This window comes from Muntiacus reevesi, chromosome 6 (assembly GCF_963930625.1).
Source record: "Muntiacus reevesi chromosome 6, mMunRee1.1, whole genome shotgun sequence".
Taxonomy (NCBI): Eukaryota; Metazoa; Chordata; class Mammalia; order Artiodactyla; family Cervidae; genus Muntiacus; species Muntiacus reevesi.
Genome location: NC_089254.1, coordinates 110,823,170 through 110,848,826, shown reverse-complemented (window position 1 = coordinate 110,848,826; position 25,657 = coordinate 110,823,170). Strand labels below are relative to the sequence as shown.

The following is a 25,657-nucleotide window of genomic DNA, read 5'->3' as shown; positions in this document are numbered from 1 at the left end:
TCGACTCTTCCTGCTTACTTAACACTACCCCATTAAAAAAAAACCCTTCATCAAATGACCTTCAGTTAAAACCTTTTGAACATGCTCTTTCCTATCTGGATATACAGCCTGTTATATTTTCTGACTCTTTCTTCTTAACTTTCAAAATTCACCCTCTATTACCCAGTACATGGAAGAGGTTATTTTATGCTTTAGCAATATCAAATAAAGAAATACACAAGATACTGAGCCTCCATATGCAAACATGCACAGAAGACGAGTAAAGAAAAGAGGAGACTGTTCAGAAACAACACGGGACAAGGGCTATTCACCCTGGAAAGGGCAAGGAAAATCAGAGCCCTGCCTCACACTATAAACAGAACCCAGCTCCACCAGAGCAGAAGCCAACCAACGTCATGACAGCCAAAATAAATCCCCACTGAACAAATACTGGGGCAATTTAAGCATTAATAATATAACAATCATAATGGGTTATAAAAACACACAAACGGTATTTAAATCTATGAATTCAAAATGGTTCAAAAACAAAACACCTCTGGAAGATGCTAAGGAATTAACCCATTATTTTGAAAACTGGTAAATAAAAGTAAAGAATCAGGCACTTACTCTATACCTCAAAAGAACCAAGTATAATTACAGAATTATCACAACTAACAGAAACAAGAAGGATTGACAGAATGAGAATATCATCACTTGGACCATCTAAATGGTTGCTAACATGGCAAAAAGAAGTTAACAAGACTCTAGGAAGCTCCTGCTGGAGAAACAAACGGCCAATGACAACACTGAAGAGCCCCTAACTTATGGGATATGGATCTTTTGCACTCCAAATTAAACTATAAGAGAGAACACAGAAACACATCCACACTACACATATGTATGTATTTGTAATATATATGAAAGTGTCAAAGTGTTAGTCACTCAGTCGTGTCCGATTCTTTGCGACCTTATGGCCTATAGCCCACCAGGCTCCTCTGCCCATGGGATTCTCCAGGTAAGAACACTGGAGTGGGTTGCCATTCCCTTCTCCAGGGGATCTTCCTGACCCAGGGATCAAACCCAGGTCTCCCGCATGGCAGGCAGATTCTTTACCGTCTGAGCCACCAGGAAACTATATATATGTGAGACGGTCAGGGAAGTGTGAACATTAATAAGACACTCATGTTAAGTAACCTAATCATACATAACTCTATTATGGCTATATTTGTAAATCGTTTATTTTTTAGAGAGGTACAATCTGATATGTTTTCAGATGAAATTATGTCTGTGATTTGAGAAGGATTACAGAGATCACAGATAAGACAACTGTGCTACACAGTGACACTGCTGAAGCTGAAGGATGGTACATTACCTACACTGGACTATTCTATTTTCATATACACTTCAAATTCTAAGTTCAAAAAGAAAAATCAATCAATTTCAGGTAGATTACATATGTAACTATTAAAAACATACACACACTTCAAAACCTTTCTGGGAACACTGAGAGTACAGAGTAGGAAGAATTCCTTACCAACATAAGGCAGAAAGCAGCTAGACTGACATCATGCACCTCCTGAAGAGATGCCCTCAGGAAGGTCACAGCGTCACCAAAAGGCGCTCCTGGCCAAAAGCACATCCTGAACCTAGTCCTGAGGAGACACCAGCAAACCCACACTGAGGGCTGGTCCACAGGGAAATGGTGCACCCTCCTCAAAAAAGTCAGAAGCCATTAAACACAAAGGCTTCACAGAGCCTTTGCAGAAGTCTGTAAAGACAGAATTCTTCCAGATGAAGAAACAAGGAGGAGAAAAAGAAACTCACTTTTGCTAAAAAGGACATTATTTGGACAACTGACAAAACCTGGGTAACCACTGCAGATTTAGAAGTGGCATGATACCTGCAAACTACTGTCAAATGGTGCAGGAAAGAAAAAAGTGTTCTGCGTGTGTGTGTGTGTGTGCACGCACATGTGTGTGTAACGAGAGGAAGACAACACAAGCAAGATACAAAGCAATTGTTAAGTCTGATCGAGGAGGCCTTGTAAGAATCTGTGTTACTCTTACATCTTCCTGTAAGCTTGAAAATGATGTCCAAATACATTTTCCATCTTTACTAGTCATCAGAAATATATAAAATTAAATTACAAGATGTCTGGCTTCCCTGGGGGCTCAGTGGTAAAGAACCCACCTAACACAGGGGAGCAGGTCCACCCCTGGCCCAGGAAGGTCCCGCGCGCTGCAGAGCAGCCGAGCCCAGCACGACTACTGAGCCTGTGCCCTGGAGCCCGAGAGCAGCAGCCACAGCCCACAGGACAGTGACTGAAGCCCACGCGCCGCGAACAGTCCTCGCAGCGACGCAGCATGTGGAGGAGCTCTGCTGTCACTGCTGCTGCGGCACAGAACTACTCTAGATGCTCTGAGTCCCCACTGTATAAAAACACGGACAGCTCCACCGGCAGCCGGAGGCAGCACAAGCCAGGAAGGAGCTCCCCAAAGCCTTCCGCCTGGAATGCCCACCCCTGCCCTTCTTTAGCCCAGTCAGGACAGACCTACTCAGGAAAAGAGCATGGGCAACTAACATAGTGTTCTCGTGAAAGAGCTCTGCGCGGCCCAGGGGCAGAAGGAGATGCGTCAGCATGGGCCCAGCGCACAACCAGGGGAGTCCGCACCTGTCCCAGTCCTCGTCCGCAGCTCTTCTCCTCCAGGAGCGCTCCGCACCAGGCTTATCAAACTGGTCAAAGTCATCATCTGTGAGGGAGAGGCCATGAGTCAGTCTTACTCAACTTAAACAGACACATTCAAATGTTGAAACAATTTGTTTCTTCTAAGGATTCCCAATATGACATTTTAAAACACTAAACGTTCATATATATAAACAATTCCAAATGTTGTTTGTTTGTTGTTTAGTCACTAAGCCAGGTCCATGGACTACAGCCCACCAGGCTCCCCTGTCCATGGCATTTCCCAGGCAAAAATATTGGAGTGAGTCACCATCTCCTTCTCCAGGGGATCTTTCCAACCCAGAAATCAAACCCACGTCTCCTGCATTGGCAGGCAGATTCTTTACCACTGAGCCTACGGGGAAGTCCATAAATGCTTTAGTCATTTTTAATCATTAAAAAATTTTAAAGTACACATCTACCTAAAGTAAATCAATTTATTGAACATTCTTAGGCATGAAAGTTCGCTGATAGAACAGTTAAAGGGGTGCAACTGATCCCTGCATTGCTCAAGGGTCAACTCTAATAATAAAGCTAAAAATCAATCCTAGAAAGAAAACTGAAAATTCACAAGTACATGGACATTAAACAACACAGTTCACCAACCAATAGGTCAAAGAAGAAATAAGAACCAGGGAAATAAGAATATACTTTGAGGAAAATGAACACAAAAATACAACATACCGAAGTTTACAGGATACAGCAAAAGCAGTAGAAGGAACTTTATTGCCTACACTAACAAAGAAGAAAGATCTCAAACCAACAGCCTTACTTTAAATCTTGAGGAACTAGACAAAGAAGAAGAAATTAAACCAAAAGATTGCAAAAGAAAACAAAGACTAGAGCAGAGGCACATGAAACAGACTAGAAAAATAAAACTATAAAAACTTTTTAAAAAATTAGCATATAGAACTCAACAATATATTAAGAGGATACCCTACATCACAACCACATAGATTTATCCCAGGAATGAAGGGTTCATTTAACATTCAAAAATCAGTACTTTTTAAAAATCAATATAATAGATCATATTACAAAGTAGAAAATTACATTATCATCTCAACATAAGGAGGAAAATCAATTTAAAAATTAATCAAAACCAAATACCCACATTCCTAAAAATTCTGAACAAATCAGGAATAGAAGAGACTTTCCCCAACTTATCAAAGGGCATCTGTATGGAAAAACTACAGCAACCACCCCAAGTGAGCGCTTTCCTCTAGAATGGGGAACAAGATATGGGCTGTGAGTCCCAACACTGCAGTTCAGCACTGCAATGCAAGCTCTACCTGGTGCAACGGGACAAGGAAAAACAAAAGGAACGCAGATTTAAAGGAGGAAGTAAAAAGCCACCATTCTTCACAGCAAACACCATCAGCTATGTAGAAAATCACACGGAATCTACGGGGAAAAAGCACGAAAACTAATAAATGAACTGAATTAGGTTGCAAAATATGAGATCAGTTTTAAAAAGTCGACAATTTTTTTTTTTACATACAAGGAATGAGCTATTGGAAATTAAAAAACAAATCCTTGCAATAACATAAAAATATGAAATACATACCAAGGATACCCATAATAAAATAATGAGAAAGACCTGTAAATTAAGGACTATGAAACACTGCTGAGAGAAACTAAATACCTAAAGTGCAAAATCACCATAATTCCCCAAAGGAGACGAGATGATTGCAAATGTGGGTAACCTTGTGCTTGGACAAAAGCACAACAAGCAAAGGAAAAAACCCACCTGATGAAGCAGGAAACAAAACACACTTTCTTCCCACTTGGATTATGGAATGCAAAAGCAAGATAAAAAAGAACCCCAACTCAAAATCCTAAGAAACAAACTAAGACCTTGAACTCTGTGGGCCTGTCTTTATGATTCTTACATTTTCTGCATCACTTTCCTTCTGTTCTCATTGAGAATACAGACAAGTCCTTTTTAAGTTTGTTTGTCATACTGAGTAGAACCAAGAAAACAAAACGTGTCCACACTAGTCCAAAGTTATAAAGGAAGAAAGCACAACCCTGGATTCTAAGGGGAAGAGTGATCCGTATCTAGAAATCTAGAAACCCAAGGCCAAACGTTATACTAGACATACATGTTATTAAGGGAATCAGTGTTCCCAGTCAGCAAGACTAAAAACAGTTACTAAAATTTTTACAGTTTTCAATTACACAGCAATTAGGTCTCTATAATGAACACAAGGCTTCTACTTAGCATTCTTATTACTTCCTCATCTTTTCCAGGAACCTGGAACTTAAGATTAGAAACTTTATACAATACTAGTCTGGAACAGGATTCTACCAACTGTCTAATCCAAGAATCAGCAAACTACAGTCCCCCTGATATGTTGGTTCTGCCACCTGTTTTAGTCCAAATTTAGCTACTGCCCAGACTTATGTAAATAAGCTTTTACTGGAACACTATATGCTAATTCAATTACAAACTGTCTACAGCTCTCAGGCTACAAGCACAGAGCAGAGAACTGCAACAGAAGCCCTGTGACCTACAAAATCTAAAATATTTACAATTTGGCCCTTTACAAAGTTTGCTCTAGTCCAAAGGTTCTCAACCTTCTTTCTTTTGCCACGACACCATCCTCACGTATACATCTCATATTCTCAATCAGTGACTCAAAATTCGTATTTTACAGGTGAGGAAATCCAGGCCCTTTATTTAAACAGTATTTATTTAAACTTTATAGTAACGAGAAAAAAGAATCTAACATTCAAGAACTTTCAAAGTAAGCGTATTTGTCCTACAAAATAACTCAAACTCTGAGTAACCAGGCAAATTTTCAGAAAGAGCCCATACATCATGTTGCTTGAAAAATAATTTGTAGTCTTGTTTTAAAACTCTCTTATTTGCATGGGACCCTGGACAGGCTTCCCTAAAACAAACTCTGTACTTTGCTTCTGAAGTGTGGTACACGCTGACCATTTGTTTGCCTGTCTTACAACTCAATCTCCTCTTCCTGTGTTTGGGAAACAATCCGAGTGAGTCCTGAAAGACAACAGGGCTCTGCCTCCCGATATGCAAGCCATAAAAGCTAGACCCTTGGGTCCTCTGTTAGCCTGAGGAACCTGGAAGAGGAAAATGGTCTGAGCTCAGCCAACTGAACGTTCCCATCATGACTCAGAATCTAGAGGAAACGACGCCCCATTTCTTTTCCCAAGAATCTCTTTCTAAAAGTGAAACCTTCTAAAGTGCTAATGGTTAGTTGCTGACGTCATGAAGTGTAAGGAAGAAATGTCACAAAAAGGGAGAAAGTCCTTCCAGCAACTGCTGCCCCTCCTCCCACGGAGAGAAGCCACAGCCGTGCTGAGACCGTGGTCCCAGTCACTCTACACAACAGGGCAGACAATGCAAGAAACACACTTTCCAGAGCCTCCGTCCCTGTGCATATCTGAGTTAGAGAACGCACCGCAAGGCAGGCGCAGGAAGGCTGAGGCACAATGATCTCAGTGACTCTCATGAGACAGGTGCAGGATGGACAGACAGACACACCCACTCCCTCACAGATATGAGGTTCTCAGAGGTCAGAACGGGCTCCTAAAAACTATGCGTGGCTCTGGGCTGGCAGGGGCTGTGACTGTCAGAGGGGGCCTCTTGAGACTCAACACCATCAGAAGTCAGCACCCAGTGCTGCAGGCAGAGACTGACCACTGGCGCTTTCGCAATAGTCTTCAGTTCCAATAGCTTTCAGGCAAACTCTTAACCATCAGGCTCTGGTCCCCAGACTAAGTGTTCCTGACCACCACAGCCCCAGCCTTTCCAAAGGCGGATGATGATGTTCAGTTGCTCAGTCATGTCAGACTCTGCAACCCCATGGACTCCCCTGCCAGGAGTCCATGAGCACACCAGGCTCCCCTGTCCTTCACTACCTCCAAGAGTTTGCTCTGACTCATGTCCATTCAGTCGGTGATGCTACCCAAGGGCTGTAGAAGCCTCTAATTCCTGTATTAAAACCCTTCATACCTGGAGTGCAAAGCATGGCTTCTTTCCTAACTAAAATAAGACTAATAATAAAACTTCAAATAAGTCTAGCACTACTGAAGCACTGAAGAAAGGCTTCATTGTACTTCAACAAGCTAGCTACATTCATTTTCTCATCCATCCCCACATTCTCGTTTGACAGATGTAAAAACTAAGACTAACCAAACATTAGTAAATAGCAAAATCAGATTTAAACTCAGGTCTACCAAACACTACGTATAATGCTCTTGAGTTTATAGGAAGCAACTAGAGTAACAATGGGGCTTCCCTAATAGCTCAGTTGGTAAAGAATCCGCCTGTAATGCAGGAGACCCCGGTTCAATTCCTGGGTTGGGAAGATTCTCTGGAGAAGAGATAGGCTACCCACTCCGTTATTCTTGGGCTTCCCTTGTGGCTCAGCTAGTAAAGAATCCGCCTGCAATGCAGGAAACCTGGGTTTGATCCCTGGGTTGGGAAGATCCCCTGGAGGAGGGAAAGGCTACCCAATTCTAGTATTCTGGCCGGAAGAATTCCATGGACTGTAGAGTCCTATAGTTCATGGAATTGTAAAGAGTCAGACACAATTAAGCAACTTTCACTTCACATAGTAACAAATCCTCTGATACATAAAAATAATAAAAGGTAGCTAGCCATAACTTCCTCAATCTTTAGGTAGAAAGATCACTAATCCATGGAACCTACAAAATCATGAAGGCAAAATCAACTATTAACCTACAGGCTGGAATCCTGTGGCCTATAAGGAACATGCTATCTTTGAATTATGTTGTCTTTTTTTTTTTTAATCAATTTGATTCTCAACCTTTTTAAAATGCAACTATATAAGTACCAGAGTTACAGCTTCTCTCAAAAACAAACAAAAAAAAATTATCAAAAGATCTAGAAAGTAGACCCACACTTTGCTGTAGCTAAATCAGCGAAGATGAGCAGCACCCAGCCAAACAGGAAAAAAACTCCTGTGTCTGTAAGAAAAGGAACTGAAGAGGAAGTGGCACCAGCCGCCACAAGCCTGCCCAAAGCCCAGACCACCCTGACGTCAGATGTTCTACAGCCTGAGCCATACAACTCTTTTTGAGTCTGTGAACTACCAAAGTACCTATCCTTCCAAAAGATTCTCAATGAACTGCTTCATCACGTTTATGTTTTGTATATAAATAAAGCATCAAAATTCAGTAATAAAAATTTCAGAAAGTGAGAACAGAGAAAAAGAGAGTAAAACAGTACCACAAGATAATTTCCCAGAACTGAAGGACACACATTTCCAGACCAAAGTATCCACCAAATGCAGCACAAGAAACATAAGACGCCCTAAGTTAATGAATTCTGTAACAATGAGGAGAAACTGTTAAAACCTTCCAGGAAGAGAAAAAAGGTCACACACAAATGATAAGGAATCAGAACATCGTCAGACTTCTCGAGAGCAAACCTAGAAGCCAGAAAACAACACAGCAGTACCACCAAAACTCTAAGGAAAAGGAATCTAAGTCAAAGCTAGACTTGAAGACTCGACCATATCAAACAAGCATGAAAATAAAGTAAGAATTCATTCAGACACGCGTGGATTTTCAAAAAATTTACCTTCAACACACCCACTCTTAGGAAGCTGAAACCTTTAACTCTATAATTTGTTATACTGAAAATATAAACATAAAGAATAATTTCTCCAGAAAAAATTATCAAAATTGACCCGTGGATTTAAAAAAGTTTAACAGACCAACAATAAAAAGAAGAAACCAAAAATTAAATAGGCAACAGACCCAAATGGCTTTGCAGATAAGAGTTCTTTCAACATTTAACAAAGAGATTTTTACAATGTCCAGAAAACTTCACAACTCATTCTAGGTAGTTAGCCTATCTTATAAAAACAGAAGCGCACCATGTGCACACACAAATACAAAAAAACTATAAGCCAATCTCTCTTAGGATCATAGATAGTCCTAAGGTGAAAAGCAACCAAACACCAAAAAGAACAAAACCTGAAGAACCAGAAGATTGTGAACCCAAGAATGTGTGGCTGATTTGGCATTGGAAATATATCAATACATTACAATAAGGTATTAAAGAAAGGGCCTCATGGGACTTCCCTGTGGTCCTGTGGCTAAGACAACCCACTCCCAATGCAGGACTAGATCCTTAGTCAGGAAACTAGATCCCACAAGTCCTTGCTTGGTCGCTAAATTGTTTCCAACTCTTCGGTAATCCCACAGATTGTACCCTGCCAGGCTCCTCTGTCCATGGATTTTCCAGGCAAGAATACTGGAGTGGGTTGCCATTTCCTTCTTCAGGAGATCTTCCCAACCCAGGGATCGAACTTGCATCTCCTGCTTAGCAGGTGGATGGATTCTTTACCACCGGCCACCTGGACCACTAGATCCCACATGCTGCAACTGAAATTCCACACGCCACAATGAATATCAAAAATCCCATGTGCCGCAACTAAAACCTGGTGCGGTCAGATAAATAAAAATAAATAATAAAAAGAAGGGACCTCATGATCACAATGCAGACAAAGCATCTGATAAACTCAAAACTCTAATTCAAAATACAAACTTTTTTAGCTAAACAAACAATAACTATCAGAAACCTACAGCAAACACCATACACACTGGTAAAACATTAAACGAACATTCATTGAACTCTTAACAAGAAGGCAAGATATAGACGTCTGTCATCACCCCACTACCAAATATTATTTAGAAGGACTTGACAATGAAAACTTCTAGAACAAAAAGTACAAGAAGAAATGAGACATAAATACTGAAATAGAGGAGACCGCAGATACAACAGTCTGAAAACCTAATGCATCAAGTATTAAAACAAAATTTCAAAAGCCAGTTATATATAATGACCAAAAAAATAGTTTTTCTATAGCAAATCAGCAAAAAATTCCAGAATACTGTATGATAAAAAAAATTATACCATCCACAACAACAAATACAAAATATCTAGGAATAACACTAACAAGAAATATAAAAGAGCTACATAAAGAGAATCTTACTAAGTTAAGTTCCATCTGTTGTTCAATTGTTAAGTCTTGTTTGACTCTTTGCAACCCCATGGACTGCAGTGCATCAGGTTTCCCTGTTCTTCACCATCTCCCAGAGTTTATGGAAACTCATGTCCATTGGATCCATGATGCCATCCAACCATCTCATCCTCTGTCACCCTCTTCTTCTCCTGTCCTCAATCTCTCCCAGCATCAGGGTCTTTTCCAATGAGTCGGCTCTTCGCATCACGTGGTCAAAGTATTGTAGCTTCAGCATTAGTCCATCCAATGAATATTCAGGGTTGATTTCCTTTAGGATTGACTGGCTTCATCTCCTTGCTGTCCAAGGGACTCTCAAGAGTCTTCTCCAGCACCACAGATCAAAAGCATCAATTCTTTGGCACTCAGCTTTCTTTATGGTCCAACTCTCACATCCATACATGACTTCTGAAAAAACCATAGCTTTGACTAGATGGATGGCAGAGATCCCTTCTCCTCTGGAAGTTACCTTAGTAAAACTGTCTTCGTATCTGCAATCTCTTCTATTCCAATATTTATATATCCCAACCTCTTAGATCAGTGCTTAGCATGGAGGAAATACTCAAAAATGTGGTAGATGACTGATGGACAAAAAAGAGCTTGACAGCGAGACATTCTTATTGCTGGATGAAAAAATACATATTGTAAAAATATCCATCTTCCCCAAGCTGCACTGTGTGAGTGCTAATCGTGTCTGACTCTTGGCAGTCCCATGGACTGTAGCCCACCAGGCTCCTCTGTCCATGGAATTCTCCAGGCAAGAATAACGGAGTGGGGTGTCATTTCCTCCTCCAGAGGATCTTCCTGACCCAGGGATCAAACTCATGTCTTTTGCAATTCCAGCACTGGCAGGTGGATTCTTTAACACCTTGGAAACCCAAATTGCATTAATAAACTCAATGCAACCTCTAAGAATTTCAGCAAAATTCTTTATAGAATGCGACAATTCTGAAGTTGTTTTTTTTTAATGCAGAGCTAATCAAGAAATTTCTGAAAAAACTCTATAATGTATATAGACAAACACACACTATGAAACAGTAATTTTCTAAAATTATGAGAATTTAAATACATCATAAAATAGAAAAGAAAGAATTGAATAAGGTAAGCTATGACAAACCTAGATAGTGTATTAAAAAGCAAAGACATCACTTTGCTGACAAAGGTCCATATAGTCAGATCTATGGTTTTTCCAGTAGTCATGGACGGATGTGAGAGCTGGACCACAAAGAAGGATGATCACCAAAGAATTGATGCTTTCGAACCATGGTGCTAGAGGTGAGTCTTGAGAATCCTTTGAACTGCAAGAATATCAAGCCAATCAATCCTAAAGAAAACCAATCCTGAATATTCACTGGAATGACTGACATTGACGCTATAATACTTTGGCTATCAGACGCGAACAGCCAACTCACTGGAAAAGACCTTGATGCTGGGAAAGACAGAAGGCAAAAGGAGGAGGCGGCGGCAGAGGATGGGATAGATAGATAACATCATCGACTCAACGGGCATCAATTTGAGCAAACTCCAGGAGATAGTGAAGGCCAGGGGAGCCTGATGTGCAGTTCATGGGATCACAAACAGTCGGGCACGACTTGATTAATGAACAACAAAAGAAAGAATGAGAATTTAAATATATCATAAAACAGAAAAGAAAAAATTCAGTAAATTGTATTAAAACTGTTAGAAGCCCTAAATTCACACCACATCTAAAATAAAATTCCATATGGAATAAAAGCTAAACATAAAAAAGCACAGACATAAAATGTTAAAAGCACAGGGGAACTCTTGGCATGGGGACAACGTTAGGAAAAAAAATTTATGAAAACAAGTGACAAGAAAAAAATCTAAATAAGATACATATATAAATGAATCACTTTGCTATAAAACGGAAACTAACACAACTTTGTAAATCAACTAGAAGTCAATATAAAAAAAAACTTTGGCAGAAGCGGGTAAGAGATTCCCTGGTGACCTAGTAGTTATGATTCTAGCCTTTCACTACCTTGACCTCAGGTTCAATTCCCAGTCAGGTAACTAAGATCACACAAGCCATAAGGAGGAGCCAAAAAAACTGAAGTGACATTTTTCACAAGGTAAAATTTTAAAGCTTCCGTAATCGAAAGCTTAAAAAAACAAAAGGAATTGGCAATTCATTCCAGTATTCTTGCCTGGAAAATCCCATGGAAGGAGGAACCTGGTAGGCTACAGTCCATGAGGTCACTGAGAGTTGGACACAACTGAGAGAGAGACTTCACTTTCACTTTTCATAGGGCAAGCACAATTTTAAAAAGTCTATAATCCTAACATAACACACAAAGAATTCTTTAAAATGAGAAGTCAACCACTCAATAAAAAAGACAAATTATGTAAACAATTCACAGAAAATTAAATATAATACATGAAAAGATGATTAACGTCAACAGATCTGGAAAATACAAATTACAACACTGAGGCTATTTTCCTGCCTTACATCAAAGATTCTCAGAGCATGCTACACTGTCTTTTCATACGATACTGTTGGAAGGATAAAGTGGTACCAACTTTTTTGAGAGAGTTTGAAAATAGCTACCAAAATTTAAAATACATGCAGCTTACACCACCATATTTCCACTTCAAGAGTTATCAATCCTCCAGAAATATTTGCTTCAGCACATCACGATTGTGTCTTTAGATGTTTAGTGCAGAATTTTCCACGGTAGTGAAAAAGGACATATAACTGAAATGTCCATCAATATAATATGGTTAATCAATAAATGGTAGAATAACTCTCACCTACTAACACAAGAGAGATTGCCAAGATCTACTATGAAGTGAACAAAGCAAACTGGGGAACACTACATGACTCCATCACACCATAAAAGGCCACAGAGCTGTAAATGTGCCACTTACAAATGCACAGAAAGGGGTATCTGCCAAATATTTATCCAACACATACGACATGCCAGGAACCTGGAATACACAGCAGGTAAAACAGGCAGCATTACTGTCCTCAAGGGGCTTACAGGCTACTGGGGAGGAGAGATTAAAAAAAGCAGCAAACAGATAACCAAATACAATCACAAACCCGCACAAATGTTCTAAAGAAACAAGGTTGCCACAGAACAAAGATGAGGGAGGCACATAAGCAAGAGATGGACAAACTTGAGACACAAAGAATGCTCCAGACAGGCCTCCAGGGAGCCTGAAACCTAGGGGATGAGGAGCTGGCTGACGGGAGTTTGCTGAGGCTGGGAGTTGAGCCATGCACAACGCACAAACCTTGGTAAGCAGCCTGGTTTTACTCTAAGAACAATGGGAGAACAGATGTGCAAGACAAAATGGAAGGAAAAACCCCAAATCATCAAGGGTAAAACCTAATCCTCTGAAAAGGCAATTCTCAAAAACTTTCTGGATTCAAATTTATTAGACACCAACCAACTTTTGTTTATGTCGATTACATTCATTGCTATTTGCCATTTTCAAAACATGAGAAACTTGAAAAAATATGCAAGCACACATTCCATTAGATATCAGTACAATGTCTTCAAGTGTGATACGTGCAGCCTCTGGAAAACTCCACTACAGTCAAGTAAAGAGTGAAACATGCCAAGCTACATTAGTATTACTAATGAAAATAGTTTTGACCCGGGGGTATCCAGACTACCTACCTTTTGAAAATGATACAAAACTCCAGCAAGTAACCAATAAGGAAAGTAAAGCAAATATTTTCAAACTCTTAACTAGAAAGCCTCCGGGGAGGGGGGGGGGGGAACCACGTGACAGAAAGAAGGCAAGCACCAAATTATATTGCCTGAAATCACATTTAAGCGCTTGTCTCTTAGGTTTTTCTATTTTGCCATAGGAACGCTTTGATACTTGGGCCAAAATTCCTAGACAGGATTGCTGCAATGTAGTCTTAAATCAGCATTACTGAAGAGTATACAGCAGAATGGCCTAACGTTTCAAGAATGGTAACTCCGCCCGAAAGCGGGTGGTGGTCACCCTTTACCACCTAAGGGTCCCCTTTGTCAGAGTTTCCGAACGATCAGAAAACTCACTTCCAAGTGTTTTACTCATATTAAAAACAAAAACAAAAAACCTCAGTCAACAAAAATGTGATTTCAACCAGAAAGTAATTTTACCTGAAAAAAATCAGGTAAGGTGTGAGTTAGGTGCTCTGTCAAAGTCATCTATGTTTAGAAGGTAAGACAAAAAACCACCGAAGGGAAACGCTTCAGTATCTAAACTGTTTGTGCCCCAGTTCCACGCTCTGTGAGATGCTGAGAACCAAGCATTAATGGGTCCGTATTCAGACAACTAAGGAGTTCAGGTAAATTAGAGCAGTGGCGGGAGGTTCTTTCTTCAGACTCCTTCCTCTCAGAAAGGCTCCGCAAACGCCTTCCCTCAGGTGCGTGCGCCTCAGCCAGGCCCAGTGAGGGGCCGGAAACCACGCCGAGCCCACCCGGACTACCCCAGGGGGCCGCGACCCTCCCCCAGAGCGCCCGGCGGCGGGTGCTGTGCCCCAGCGCAGGCTGCCCGCCGCCTCAGGTGGGCCTGACGCCTCAGCGCCGCGAGGACAAGGACACCAGAGACCCCCACCCCGCGAGCCTCCCGAGGGCACTACGACGGCCGGGAGCTGCCCGCAGCCGCCCCCCGCCGCCGCCTCCCGCGCGCGGCCGTTCATTTACCTCCGGCGCCCGCTCCTCCGCCCGCTCCCAGGGCGGCCGCCATGGTCCTCGCTGGGCCCGGCCTTCAGCCTCGCCCCACCAAGCCAGCTGGGGGGGGCCGCCGGGCCAGCCGGGGCCCGGAGACGCGCGGCGCAGGGCGCGGAGGACGGGGCACGGGGGCGGCGGGCGGTGCCTGGGTGCGGGAGGCGGCGCGGCCGGCGGGTGGGAGCCCTCCGGCCTGCTCCTCCGCAGAAAGAAAACAACAAACTATCGCAACATGGCGGACAGCTCGGCCCGCCGCCGCGGTGCACGCCGGGATGATGGCAGCCGGGAGGCGCCGGCGCAGGCCCTCCCCGCTGGCTGCGGCGGCTCTGGGCCGCCCTCGGGGAAACGAAGGCCGAACGCAGAGGGCAAACTCGCAAGCGGCCACCTCGCTGGGCTTCCAGACAGCCCAGTGTTGAACGCGGGGTCCAGAGGCGGTTGCCGGCCGTAGTGCGGCCCCGGGCTCTGTCGTAAGGCGTTTTGCAGCAGTTGGCGCCGAGCTTTACGGCCGGCGGAAGTCCCTTTGGAAGTGGGAGAGGGCGGGCCCCGCGGCCCGCTACGGAGCGGCAGCCGGGCTTCTGTGTTTGGACTGTGAGGCGCGGGCTGGGGGCGGAGTCACGGCGCTGGGGGCCGACGTGAGGGGCGAGGGCGCCGGGGCGGGCGGGACGGTGTTTGGCTGGCGCTCTGCGGGCTGCGGGCGGCGGCAGATTTCGCTGAGCGGGTGGGCCGTGAGATTGTTAGTCTGCGCTGAACGAGTGCGCGAGAGTTTGCACTTGAAGAGCGGGAAGTGTCGAGAGTGAGGTGCTAACGAGTGACAGAAAGGGGACCAGGGTGCGGAGAAGGCTGAGAGCTACTGGGGAGAAGGCGTCTGAAGACGACTTCTGACTAGGCGGGTGGGTGGGGTGAATGTAACTAGGCCTTTAAGTACAGACAAGCTACAGACGTTGGTGCAAGAACAAAGAATGTGAGGAATATGGGGAACGAAAAGGGTCTTTTTAGGTAGGAAGAGAAGGCTGAACAAAGGCGCAGAGATGCCAAAGGACTTCATACGAATCTTCAAGCAGTACTCGTGGACGCTATTAATAGAAAAGAATGCTTTATGGTGGAAAAGCCTGGAAAACTCCGCTTTAACTGATGGTAGTAAACGTTTTCCCGTAACGGGGTAAGTCAGAATTTTGTGCCACCTTAAAGGATGCAACAGGAAGAAACAGTCTCACTTAAGTGGTAATCCAGTCGCAGATACGTAACTGAGCCTAAACTTGAAGAAATAAGAACAAAAAAAGTTGAGGGACGTACCACAAAGAAGTTGGCCTTTAGTCTTCCGAAGTGTTGGAAGTCACAAAAGTCAAGAAAAGACAGAAATTTTTTCAGATTGAAGAAAGAATAGACATGACAGCTGAATGCAATGCATGATTCTGAACTGGATCCTTTCATGCTTATTAGAACAATTTGCAAAAATCGTAGTCTGGAAATAAAATGGGAGTTATGTAGCAGAATTCACTTCCTTATTTTGGTGATTGCAAGTACTATGCAGGAAGAAAGTCTGTGTTGGAAATACTATTACAGAGTCCAAGTTCGTACTTCTTGCTGCCTGGCAAGCCAATAAATCAAGAGGCAAGGTGTCGGGGCAAAGACTAACACTTTATTTGGAAAGCCTGCAGACCCAAGAAGATAATGAACTACTGTCCCAAAGAACCATGAGTTAGTATTCAGGCTTCTTTTATATTAAAGGGGAAGAAGTGATTATTACAAACTTATTGGGGCTAGAATCCTTTGTTGTTGCAGCTCTCTTCAAAGGTCTGGTCACAGTTCCTATAAACACCCCAGCAAGAGAAATGTTACTCTCTGTTCTGCAACTTTTTCATCTCTACACAAATGGAAAAGTGCTCTACTCCTAAAGGTCAGAGCCTTGAGAATGGGCTGTCCTGAATATTCAGGCTGTAGGCAACATTCTTAACTACAGCAAAAACAGTAGAATACAAAGATTAAAAGAAACAGATGCGGTATGGACTCAGAGCTGTTCTTCCTTCTTACAAAAGTACTTTATGGCACACTAAGTCAAAAATTTATTCTCAAATGGTCCAGAATAAAAGGGTTTTACTTTTACTCTATATGAAACTTTTCTAGAAAATTCTAATTGCTTCAAAACAGTATAGCACAACATTGTAAAGCAGTTATACTCCAAGTTAATATTTAGTGAGAGAACCAAAGAGTACGTTGTTTAAAAATGCCATTGTTTAATTGTGATGATGGTCTTACAGGTATATACACATATCCAAACGTATCAAATTGTATACATCGAGTTTGTGTCTTTTTTTGTGTATCAATTATAACTGAATAAAATTGCAAAAAAAATTTCATTGTTGAAGTAAAAAATGCAAAAGAGAAGTTAAACAGAAAAGAGACTTGAGAAAATTAAAGAGAGGTAGGAAAAGATTTCCCAGAATATGCCACAAAAAAGAGGGGGGTGGGGGTGGAGGGACAGCATGAAGGAGAGGTTTGAAAATTGGAAACTTGGAATGAGAAAATCAAATTATGACAAATTGCATTGCAAAAAGTAGAGAAAAAAGAGAACAGAAAAGAGACAGTGGTTGAAAAGAGATGAAAGATACAAACCCACAAATACAGGAGGCATAACAAATATAAAGCAAGAAAAATAAAGCCACACCTAGACATGTATGGTAAAACTGAACAGCATCCACAAAAGAGATCTTAAAATGGCCATAAAGAAACTGCTTCTGGTTGTGATGGAGACACAGGGACAGACTGCCCTCACTCCATAACTTGCAAAGACAAATTTGAAAAAACAAAATTGCTTTCCGACATCGGGCCACAGGCAGCACAGGCCTGTAGGCACTGAGAGAAAGGAAACCTTATAATCATCCAGCTTTCTACCTGGAAACAGTTTCTGGACCATGAGGCAGGAGAGGACACTCGAATAAAACACAACTGTCTTAAAGACTTGAGGAGACAGACCAGAATTTAGAGGGGCTAACATGGGCATTGTGGGGAGATGGCAGTGCAGATGATGGAGCGATGCTTAGGAAGAACTCCAGGAATCCACATGGGGATACCTTGAATGTGCTGCTGCAGGGAGAAATCCCATGAAGATTAACAAAGGACCAGAACAATCAGAAAGCTATAAATGGAACCATTCTCAGAACTCTGGCAGAGCTGGGCAACCTTTAAACTTCAACCACCCAGAGGGGATAACCCTGACTGACCACCCAGGACATTCAGAAAGACTCAAGAAGGGTTAATGCATTAGATCTAGGACAAACAAGCACTAGAATCTTCTAACAAAGCTTCTAAACAACTCTTGAAATGGTTTATGCTAATCATGTAATTTAATGGCCCACCAGAGCAAACTTCAGTTTTCTTTAATGAAAAACCAACCTAGCCCTCAATAAAGTAAAATTCATAGAGGCCAATGTTTAAAGAAAAATTACTAATGAAAGGAAGAAGCAAGAATATATGACCAATACCAGGAGAAAAATTAATAAACAGAAACATCATAACTGAGACAACAGAATTATCAGCCCAGGATTTCTAAGACTTGATATAAATAAGCTCAAAGACTTTAGGTAAATGGGACCCTAATGAGGAAGGACAGAGAAGATATGAAGTGGAACTTCTAGAGGTGAAAAATGCAATATTTGAAATTATTCAGTGGAGAGGAACAAAAGCAGATTAGAAATTTCCAGTTTCATCTCAGAGATAGAGCTGGAAAGAACATCACTGCCAAGCTCATGACAAGAAAAAATTACAATCAATGGCAATTTTCTCAGTCCATCAGAGAACTGACAGGTTCCAGAGCAGCCAGCAGAAAATGGAGACACAGACATCTACAAGGAGGAGCAGGACCTGGGCCTTTGCTTACCTGGAGCAGACAAGTCCAGATATCTTAGAAGCTGGAACTAAGATTCAGCTAAAAATGTTCAATGACATCTAAAGGCCACATGTGGGCTGACATGAGAGTATGAAGCCCCTCAGAGCTGCAGAGGCAGAAAGACCTGCACCATCCTACAGACACACACACACCCCTCCTCATCTTCCCTCGAAAATAAACTAACAAAAGTGTGGCCTTGAGGCAGTAGGGAACCCATTTTCACTGTGGGAATGGGACAAAGAAAGAAAAAGCCCTAGCTTTTTTGGTTGTTGTTCAATCGCGCTTCAGAAACATGTTTAAAGCGTCAATCTGGACAGTGCTCGTGGGCATCACAGCTGGCAGGGGCTGGTCCCACAACCTTGTTACCTTCCTCCTTTGTTGTTTTAGCAGAGAATGAGACGAAACTCACAAGGCTCCCCCACTCCCCGAGCGGTCCACCCAGAAGACATTCCAGTCTGAGCCTTCCCCAACGTTGTGGAGACATTCCGGTCTGATCCTTCCCCCACGATTGTGCAGTTACTGCACAGTATGACTAATGAAACAGATCTGTGTAAAAGCAAAGAGAAAAACAGTGCTCCTGAAAATGGGAATGTTAACTTTCTAAGTTAATTCTTCTAGCCGCTAACGAATAGAACTCATCTTTTCCTGCTGGTCCATGTTACACCCTAACTTTCAGTGGGAGTTCAAGCTCCCCTCTTTTTTTTTGCTGACATTGTTTAATCTTTCGAAGTCCAAATGATTTGTGTTGTCTGAATATCCATCATTCTTACATTCACTGTCCCATTGTGGCGACTGATAAGAAGTCACTTGGGTGTGCCCTCCTCACTTTCGGGGTTACCTTCCTGAGGGCGAAGGACCTATATTTCTGGCTTATTCACTTCCTGTTAACATTAGCTGCCCACCAGCCAGCATGTGAGGGGGCATGCCAGCATGGAATGGGACAGTGGAGGAGCAAAACTGCCCGTGATGCTGCCCTGCCCCAGGAGTCCCCATCTGGTGTCACCAACAGTTCTGGGTGGTTCACATAAGAACAGCCCAGTCCGGGAGCGAATCTACAAGACCAAAGTATCAAAACATGTTCTTGTTGAACAAAATTAAACATCCATCCCCCTGTTGCAAAGCTGGCAACTAATTCTAATATCCTCAAGTACTGCCTGCAGATTGGAAAAAGAAATATGGTCATTGTGTGTCGCAACTAAAAATTGAATTGCTGTTTACCATTTTGACTAGTGACAAATCTCGTGAAGCCACGCCTCCATTGGAGCCCTGAGCATTTGGAGCCCTGAGCCTTTTATGGTGTCTAACCTGGCAGCAGGCACATGTCCGGACTTTCGTTTCCTCGTTTGTGCATAAATGGCATTGAGGGCTGTACCAGGAGCACAGAAAATGTGCCCCAAAGTTCCTGTAGCTTCTGAAATGGGAGGAAGGATCAGTGTTCTGCAGAGGGCTTAAAAGGGCCCATTCCTTCTAGAATAATAGGAATGTAGAGAACAGAAGCCACTACCGCAGTCTCCTACTCCCTCCATCTTCCATACCACCCCCAGGGGTGCGCACTTAACCTGGGGTGGGGGCTCATCCTTCCACACAACACGTTGGGACAAGGTGGCCTGAGAGATGCCAACGACTGTCCTTCTGAGCCTTGGGCTCAGATGTGAAGGAAGAGACAGGAATGACAGAGTCCGAAAATAACTTCTCGCCACTTCAAAGTCAGGCTAACATATTATGCAATGCAAAGGAAGGAATCTTCATCAGCAGAAAATGAAAGGAATGTAGATCGCTGCTTTGTGTACCGTAGATAAACATTTATCAGGTGTATAAAGCCTAAACAATCCTGTTCTAATGGCATACCCCAAATGTTTGTTCAATTTTTCATTCACCACCTGCCATTTATAAGCTACAACACTACGTGCTGGGAGAGAAGAGCAGTTTACGCCCCGTCTGGCCAGAAGGAGTTTTAAACAAGACTAAACAGACCAGAGAGAAATTGATGTGAAGCAACAGAAAGCGGTGCCAGTCGTCAGAGGAGAGCGAGACTTTCAGGGAATAGCAGCCTAGCTGGATCCAGGGAAACAGGTTCTGATTTATGCTGTCATCGTATCTAAGAGCATACACTAAGCTATCATTAATTTTCAAGCTCTCAGTATTGAATTAGGTCCCTAAGCACTTCAAAGATCTTTTTTTTTTTCCAAAGATCTTTTTTTTTACAATAATCACTCATATATAGGGTATCTTGTTTGAACTGAAAAATGCTTATAAAAAGGTTTTGCTGCTAGAAAGAGTGTTGACATTTAGACCACTATAGGACTGACTGTGGAGATGACTGAAGTGCATCCATTGGCAAAGTGTGCAAATGAAAGTATTCGTCACTCAGTTGTGTCCCATTCTTTGCGATCCCATGAACTGTAGCCCACCAGGCTCCCCTGTCCATGGAATTCTCCAGGCAGGAATACTGGAGTGGGTTGCCACTCCCTTCTCCAGGGGAACTTCCCAACCCAGGGATCAAATGCAGGTCTTCTACATTGCAGGCGAATTCTTTACCGTCTGAACCACCAGGGAAACCCTAAAAGGCACTAATAAATCGCTCTCATTGAACTACATTGGAAATTAGAAGGAAAAAAAAATAATGCTTTGATGAATGTTTGTCTCATAGAATTATATTAACTCAATAGGTAAACGATTTTTTTTAAGAATTGAAAAAAAACAATATAACAAAACAAAAGCAGCTAGAGATTGGTAAACTGGAGCTCATTAAAATTTGAAACTGCTTCATTATCTAAAAATGTCACTTATGTGTGAAAAGACACTAGAAAAAATAAACTAGGAAAAACTATTTGCAATGTGTATGACTAACAAAGTTTTAGTACCCAGAATACATACACAGTAATCGGCAATAATAATAAAAACCAATAACCCATTAGAAAAATGGGCAAAGGCTGACCTGAGTTCGATTCCCCGGTTAGGAAGATCCCCTGCAGGAGGGCATGGCAACCCACTCCAGTATTCTTGCCTGGAGAATTCCGTGGACAGAGGAGCCTGGCGGGCTACAATCCCTGGGGTTGCAAGGAGTCGGACACAACTGAGTGACTGAGCACATAAACACACAGATGACAGATGAGAATTCTGAAATAGCTAATGACAATACAAGAAGTTGGGAAGCCTCACTCTGCATAGGAGGTATACACATTGAAGCAAATTCATACTCACCAGATTGGTAGAGATTTAGAAGGTAAACAAAACCAAGTACTGATGGTGCTGATAGAAGTATAAAGTAGAACAACCGTTGTTTAGAATGATTTGACAATATCTGGTAAAGTTACTAATTAGTGAAGAAAAGAATATCCACTTCTACCCTGCAATATTCCTGCTGGTACACACCCTAAAGAGATGTTCACACATGTGCATTAAGAACCAGAACATGCTTGCAGCATTGTTGATTATAGCAAAAACAAGCAGCACTCTCAAACAAATAAAAATCCAAAACAAGCACAGGGTCAAATGCACATTTTTTTCTATATATATTCATTTTATTGTATAGTTGGCTTAACATGTTACAGGTGCATAGCAAGGTGATTCAGTTATACATATACACATATATTATTTTTGAAATTATTTTCCATTATAGGTGATTACAAGATATTGACGATAGTTCTCTGTGAAATGCACATTTTTTAAAAAAGAATGCATGAATAGATTGTGATATATTCATGAAGTGAAAGTCATTAACCAGTGCTACACATGCCAAAATGGATCAGAGAGTTGGACAAAAAAAGAATAAAGATTAAAATGTGTATATAGAGAAGACTTTCCTATAAAGCCAAGGTATAAAGACATGCACACATGGTGGCAAATATTCTGGGCGGGGTACGGGGGAAGGCTGCACAGTCACAACGGAATTCCATGTGTTTTGTGCTAGGTATGTTGCAAACTTCAGTCTCTAAAATGTATTGAATATCTGAAAGATCACATAATAAATCAGGCTTTTGTTCCACACTCATGTGGTAATATAATCCTCTGAATTCTCTGACTTCTTTCTTCTTGCAATATTTTATTTTCCATTGAGCCATTTTCCTTGTAAACATTTGACATTATAAATATCAAAAGCCTCAGATTTACTAGTCTGGAACTTTTAACACTTGAAAATCAAAGTAATGTTCTATTAGAAATTGTTTTTTGAGTTGAATATAGAAACAGAATGAAGTCAGCTGCTGATTTTTAACCCAAATGCTGATTTTTAAGGCTAATTTGAGATGTAACTGATCAAAAAAGAGAGGTTTATTGAATCAGAACTGCCTAAGAACATTCGCTAGTTTGGCTTGAGTTTTGTCGGAGTCTTCCAGCTTATTTTTTAAACTAGAGATCTGTTCAGTGTTCTTCCATCTCAAAAGTAACCCCAAAAGAGGGCATTTAGGTTTTTCTATGGGGAAAAATGATCAAAAAAATTAAGGTCCAAATATTTTTCCACCAGCAAAGAGTGTGCACCTACATACCTGCTGAGCATGTGTTTATGTGACTAGGTGTGAAATAGGTGCACCTGCATAGGTGTTAAGTGGGAAGTGGAGTGGAAACTTGTCCTGCTGTAGAGAAGACCCAAGTTCACATGGAGATAGACAAATAGAAGACAGATGAGGAAATGAGGGGACAGAAGTTTGAGGGGTTGTGTGCAGAGCTCTGTGGGAACAGGACACTCCAACCCAAGTCAGGGCTGCCGGGGAACCTGCGTGGGAACCAAGCTTTGCAGAAATTCATGAGGATGGCAGATGAGGGGTTTAAGGGGAGTGGTTTTCATGCAGGAACAGATGGGGACAATGTCCTCATTCCTTGCCTCTGTGACCCAATTGTTTGCAGTTTCCTCGCTTACTTGTTAAAAATTTATTATTACTTTTAAACCATTTTAAAATATAGTTTACAGTGTTGTGTTAGTTTCAGCCATACAGCAAAGCGATTCATTATACATACATATATATTCTTTTTCAGATTCTTTGCCATTATAGGAAATACCCAAGAATACCATCATAGGGTATTACAAGATACTGTATATAGTTCCTTGTGCTGGACAGTAGGTGTGAGCCAATATTTTTTTAATGCTTCAGTTCAGTTCAGTCGCTCAATCGTATCTGGCTCTTTGCGCTCTTTGCGACCCCATGAATTGCAGCACGCCAGGCCTCCCTGTCCATCACCAACTCCCAGAGTTTACTCAAACCTATGTCCATCAAGTCGGTGATGCCATCGAGCCATCTCATCCTCTGTCGTCCCCTTCTCCTCCTGCCCCCAATCCCTCCCAGCATCAGGGTCTTTTCTAATGAGTCAACTCTTTGCATCAGGTGGCCAAAGTATTGGAGTTTCAGCTTCAGCATCAGTCCTTCCAATGAACACCCAGGACTGATCCAAGGGACTCTCAAGAGTCTTCTCAAACACCATAGTTCAAACGCATCAATTTTTCAGCACTCAGCTTTCATCACAGTCCAACTCTCACATCCATACATGACCACTGGAAAAATCATAGCCTTGACCAGACGGACGTTTGTTGGCAAAGTAATGTCTCTGCTTTTAATATGCTATCTAGGTTGGTCATAACTTTCCTCCCAAGGAGTAAGCATCTTTTAATTTCATGGCTGCAATCACCATCTACAGTGATTTGGGAGCCCCCCAAAATAAAGTCTGTCACTGTTTCCACTGTTTCCCCATCTATTTCCCATGAGGTGATGGGACCAGATGCCATGATCTTAGTTTTCTGAATGTTGAGCTTTAAACCAACTTTTTCACTCTCTTTCAATTTCATCAAGAGGCTTTTTAGTTCCTCTTCACTTTCTGCCATAAGGGTGGTATCATCTGCATATCTGAGGTTATTGATATTTCTCCCTGCAATCTTGATTCCAGCTTGTACTTCCTCCAACCCAGCATTTCTCATGATGTACTCTGCATATAAGTTAAACAAGCAAGGTGACAGTATACAGCCTTGACGTACTCCTTTTCCTATTTGGATCCAGTCTGTTGTTCCATGTCCATTTCTAACTGTTTCTTCCTGACCTGCATACAGGTTTCTCAAGAGGCAGGTCAGATGGTCTGGTATTCCCATCTCCTTCAGAATTCTCCACAGTTTATTGTGGTCCACACAGTCAAAGGCTTTGGCATAGTCAATAAAGCAGAAATAGATGTTTTTCTGGAACTCTCTGGCTTTTTCAATGATCCAATGGATGTTGGCAATTTGATCTCTGGTTCCTCTGCCTTTTCTAAAACCAGCTTGAACATCTGGAAGTTCACTGTTCACATATTGCTGAAGCCTGGCTTGGAGAATTTTGAGCGTTACTTTGCTAGCGTGTGAGATGAGTGCAATTGTGTGGTAGTTTGAGCATTCTTTGCCGTTGCCTTTCTATGGGATTGGAATGAAAACTGACCTTTTCCAGTCCTGTGGCCACTGCTGAGGTTCCCAAATTTGTTGGCATATTGAGTGCAGCACTTTCACAGCATCATCTTTCAGGATTTGAAATAGCTCAACTGGAATTCCATCACCTCCACTAGCTTTGTTCATAGTGATGCTTCCTAAGGCCCACTTGACTTCACATTCCAGGATGTCTGGCTTTAGGTGAGTTATCACACCATCATGATTATCTGGGTCGTGAAGATCTTTTTTGTACAGTTCTTCCATGTAGTCTTGCCACCTCTTCTTAATATCTTCTGCTTCTATTAGGTCCATACCATTTCTGTCCTTTATTGAACCCATCTTTGCATGAAATGTTCCCTTGCTATCTCTAATTTTCTTGAAGAGATCTCTAATCTTTCCCATTCTATTGTTTTCCTCTATTTCTTTGCATTGATGGCTGAGGAAGGCTTTCTTATCTCTCCTTGCTATTCTTTGGAACTCTGCATTCAAATGGGAATATCTTTCCTTTTCTCCTTTGCTTTTTGCTTCTCTTCTTTTCTCAGCTATTTGTAAGGCCTCCTCAGACAACCATTTTGCCTTTTTCCATTTCTTTTCCATGGTTAAAAAGAACGTATTGAGAGAAGGAGCTGAGGTCTTCACGATGGAGGTCTGAGAGAGACCACTCAGCTTCTCGGCTGGGGGTTAGAGCAGCCCTAAGAGGAGATGGCTGGATGGCATCACCGACTCAGTGGAGCTGAATCTGAGTGGATTCTGGGAGTTGGTGATGGACAGGGCAGCCTGGCGTGCTGTCATCCGTGGGGTCGCAAAGAGTCGGACACGACTGAGTGACTGAACTAAACTGAACTGAAGCCTACTCTTCTCCCCCCAAACCCACCCTACCCCTCCCCATCAGGGGCTGCCTTAGCTGGTCTTTGGGATTAGGGAGGGAGTGGCTTGGAGTATATTTCTAGCTGCAAACGGTACTCTTCTTCTTCA

The 25,657-nt window shown here is 42.2% G+C and overlaps 1 protein-coding gene across 2 annotated transcripts in view; it reads right to left on the bottom strand.

Moving 5' to 3' along the window:
• RBM33 (RNA binding motif protein 33) overlaps window positions 1–14,869 on the bottom strand; it is a 109,390-nt gene extending 94,521 nt beyond the window's left edge. For both annotated transcript variants that reach the window (XM_065939565.1, XM_065939566.1), the window contains exons 1-2: window positions 14,391–14,869; window positions 2,651–2,729 (exon numbers count right to left, since the gene is read on the bottom strand). In XM_065939565.1, coding sequence (XP_065795637.1) covers window positions 2,651–2,729; window positions 14,391–14,433 — 122 coding nt within the window. In that variant the 5' untranslated portion in view covers window positions 14,434–14,869. The remainder of the gene's footprint in view (window positions 1–2,650; window positions 2,730–14,390) is intronic.
• Between the last annotated feature and the right edge of the window lie 10,788 nt (window positions 14,870–25,657).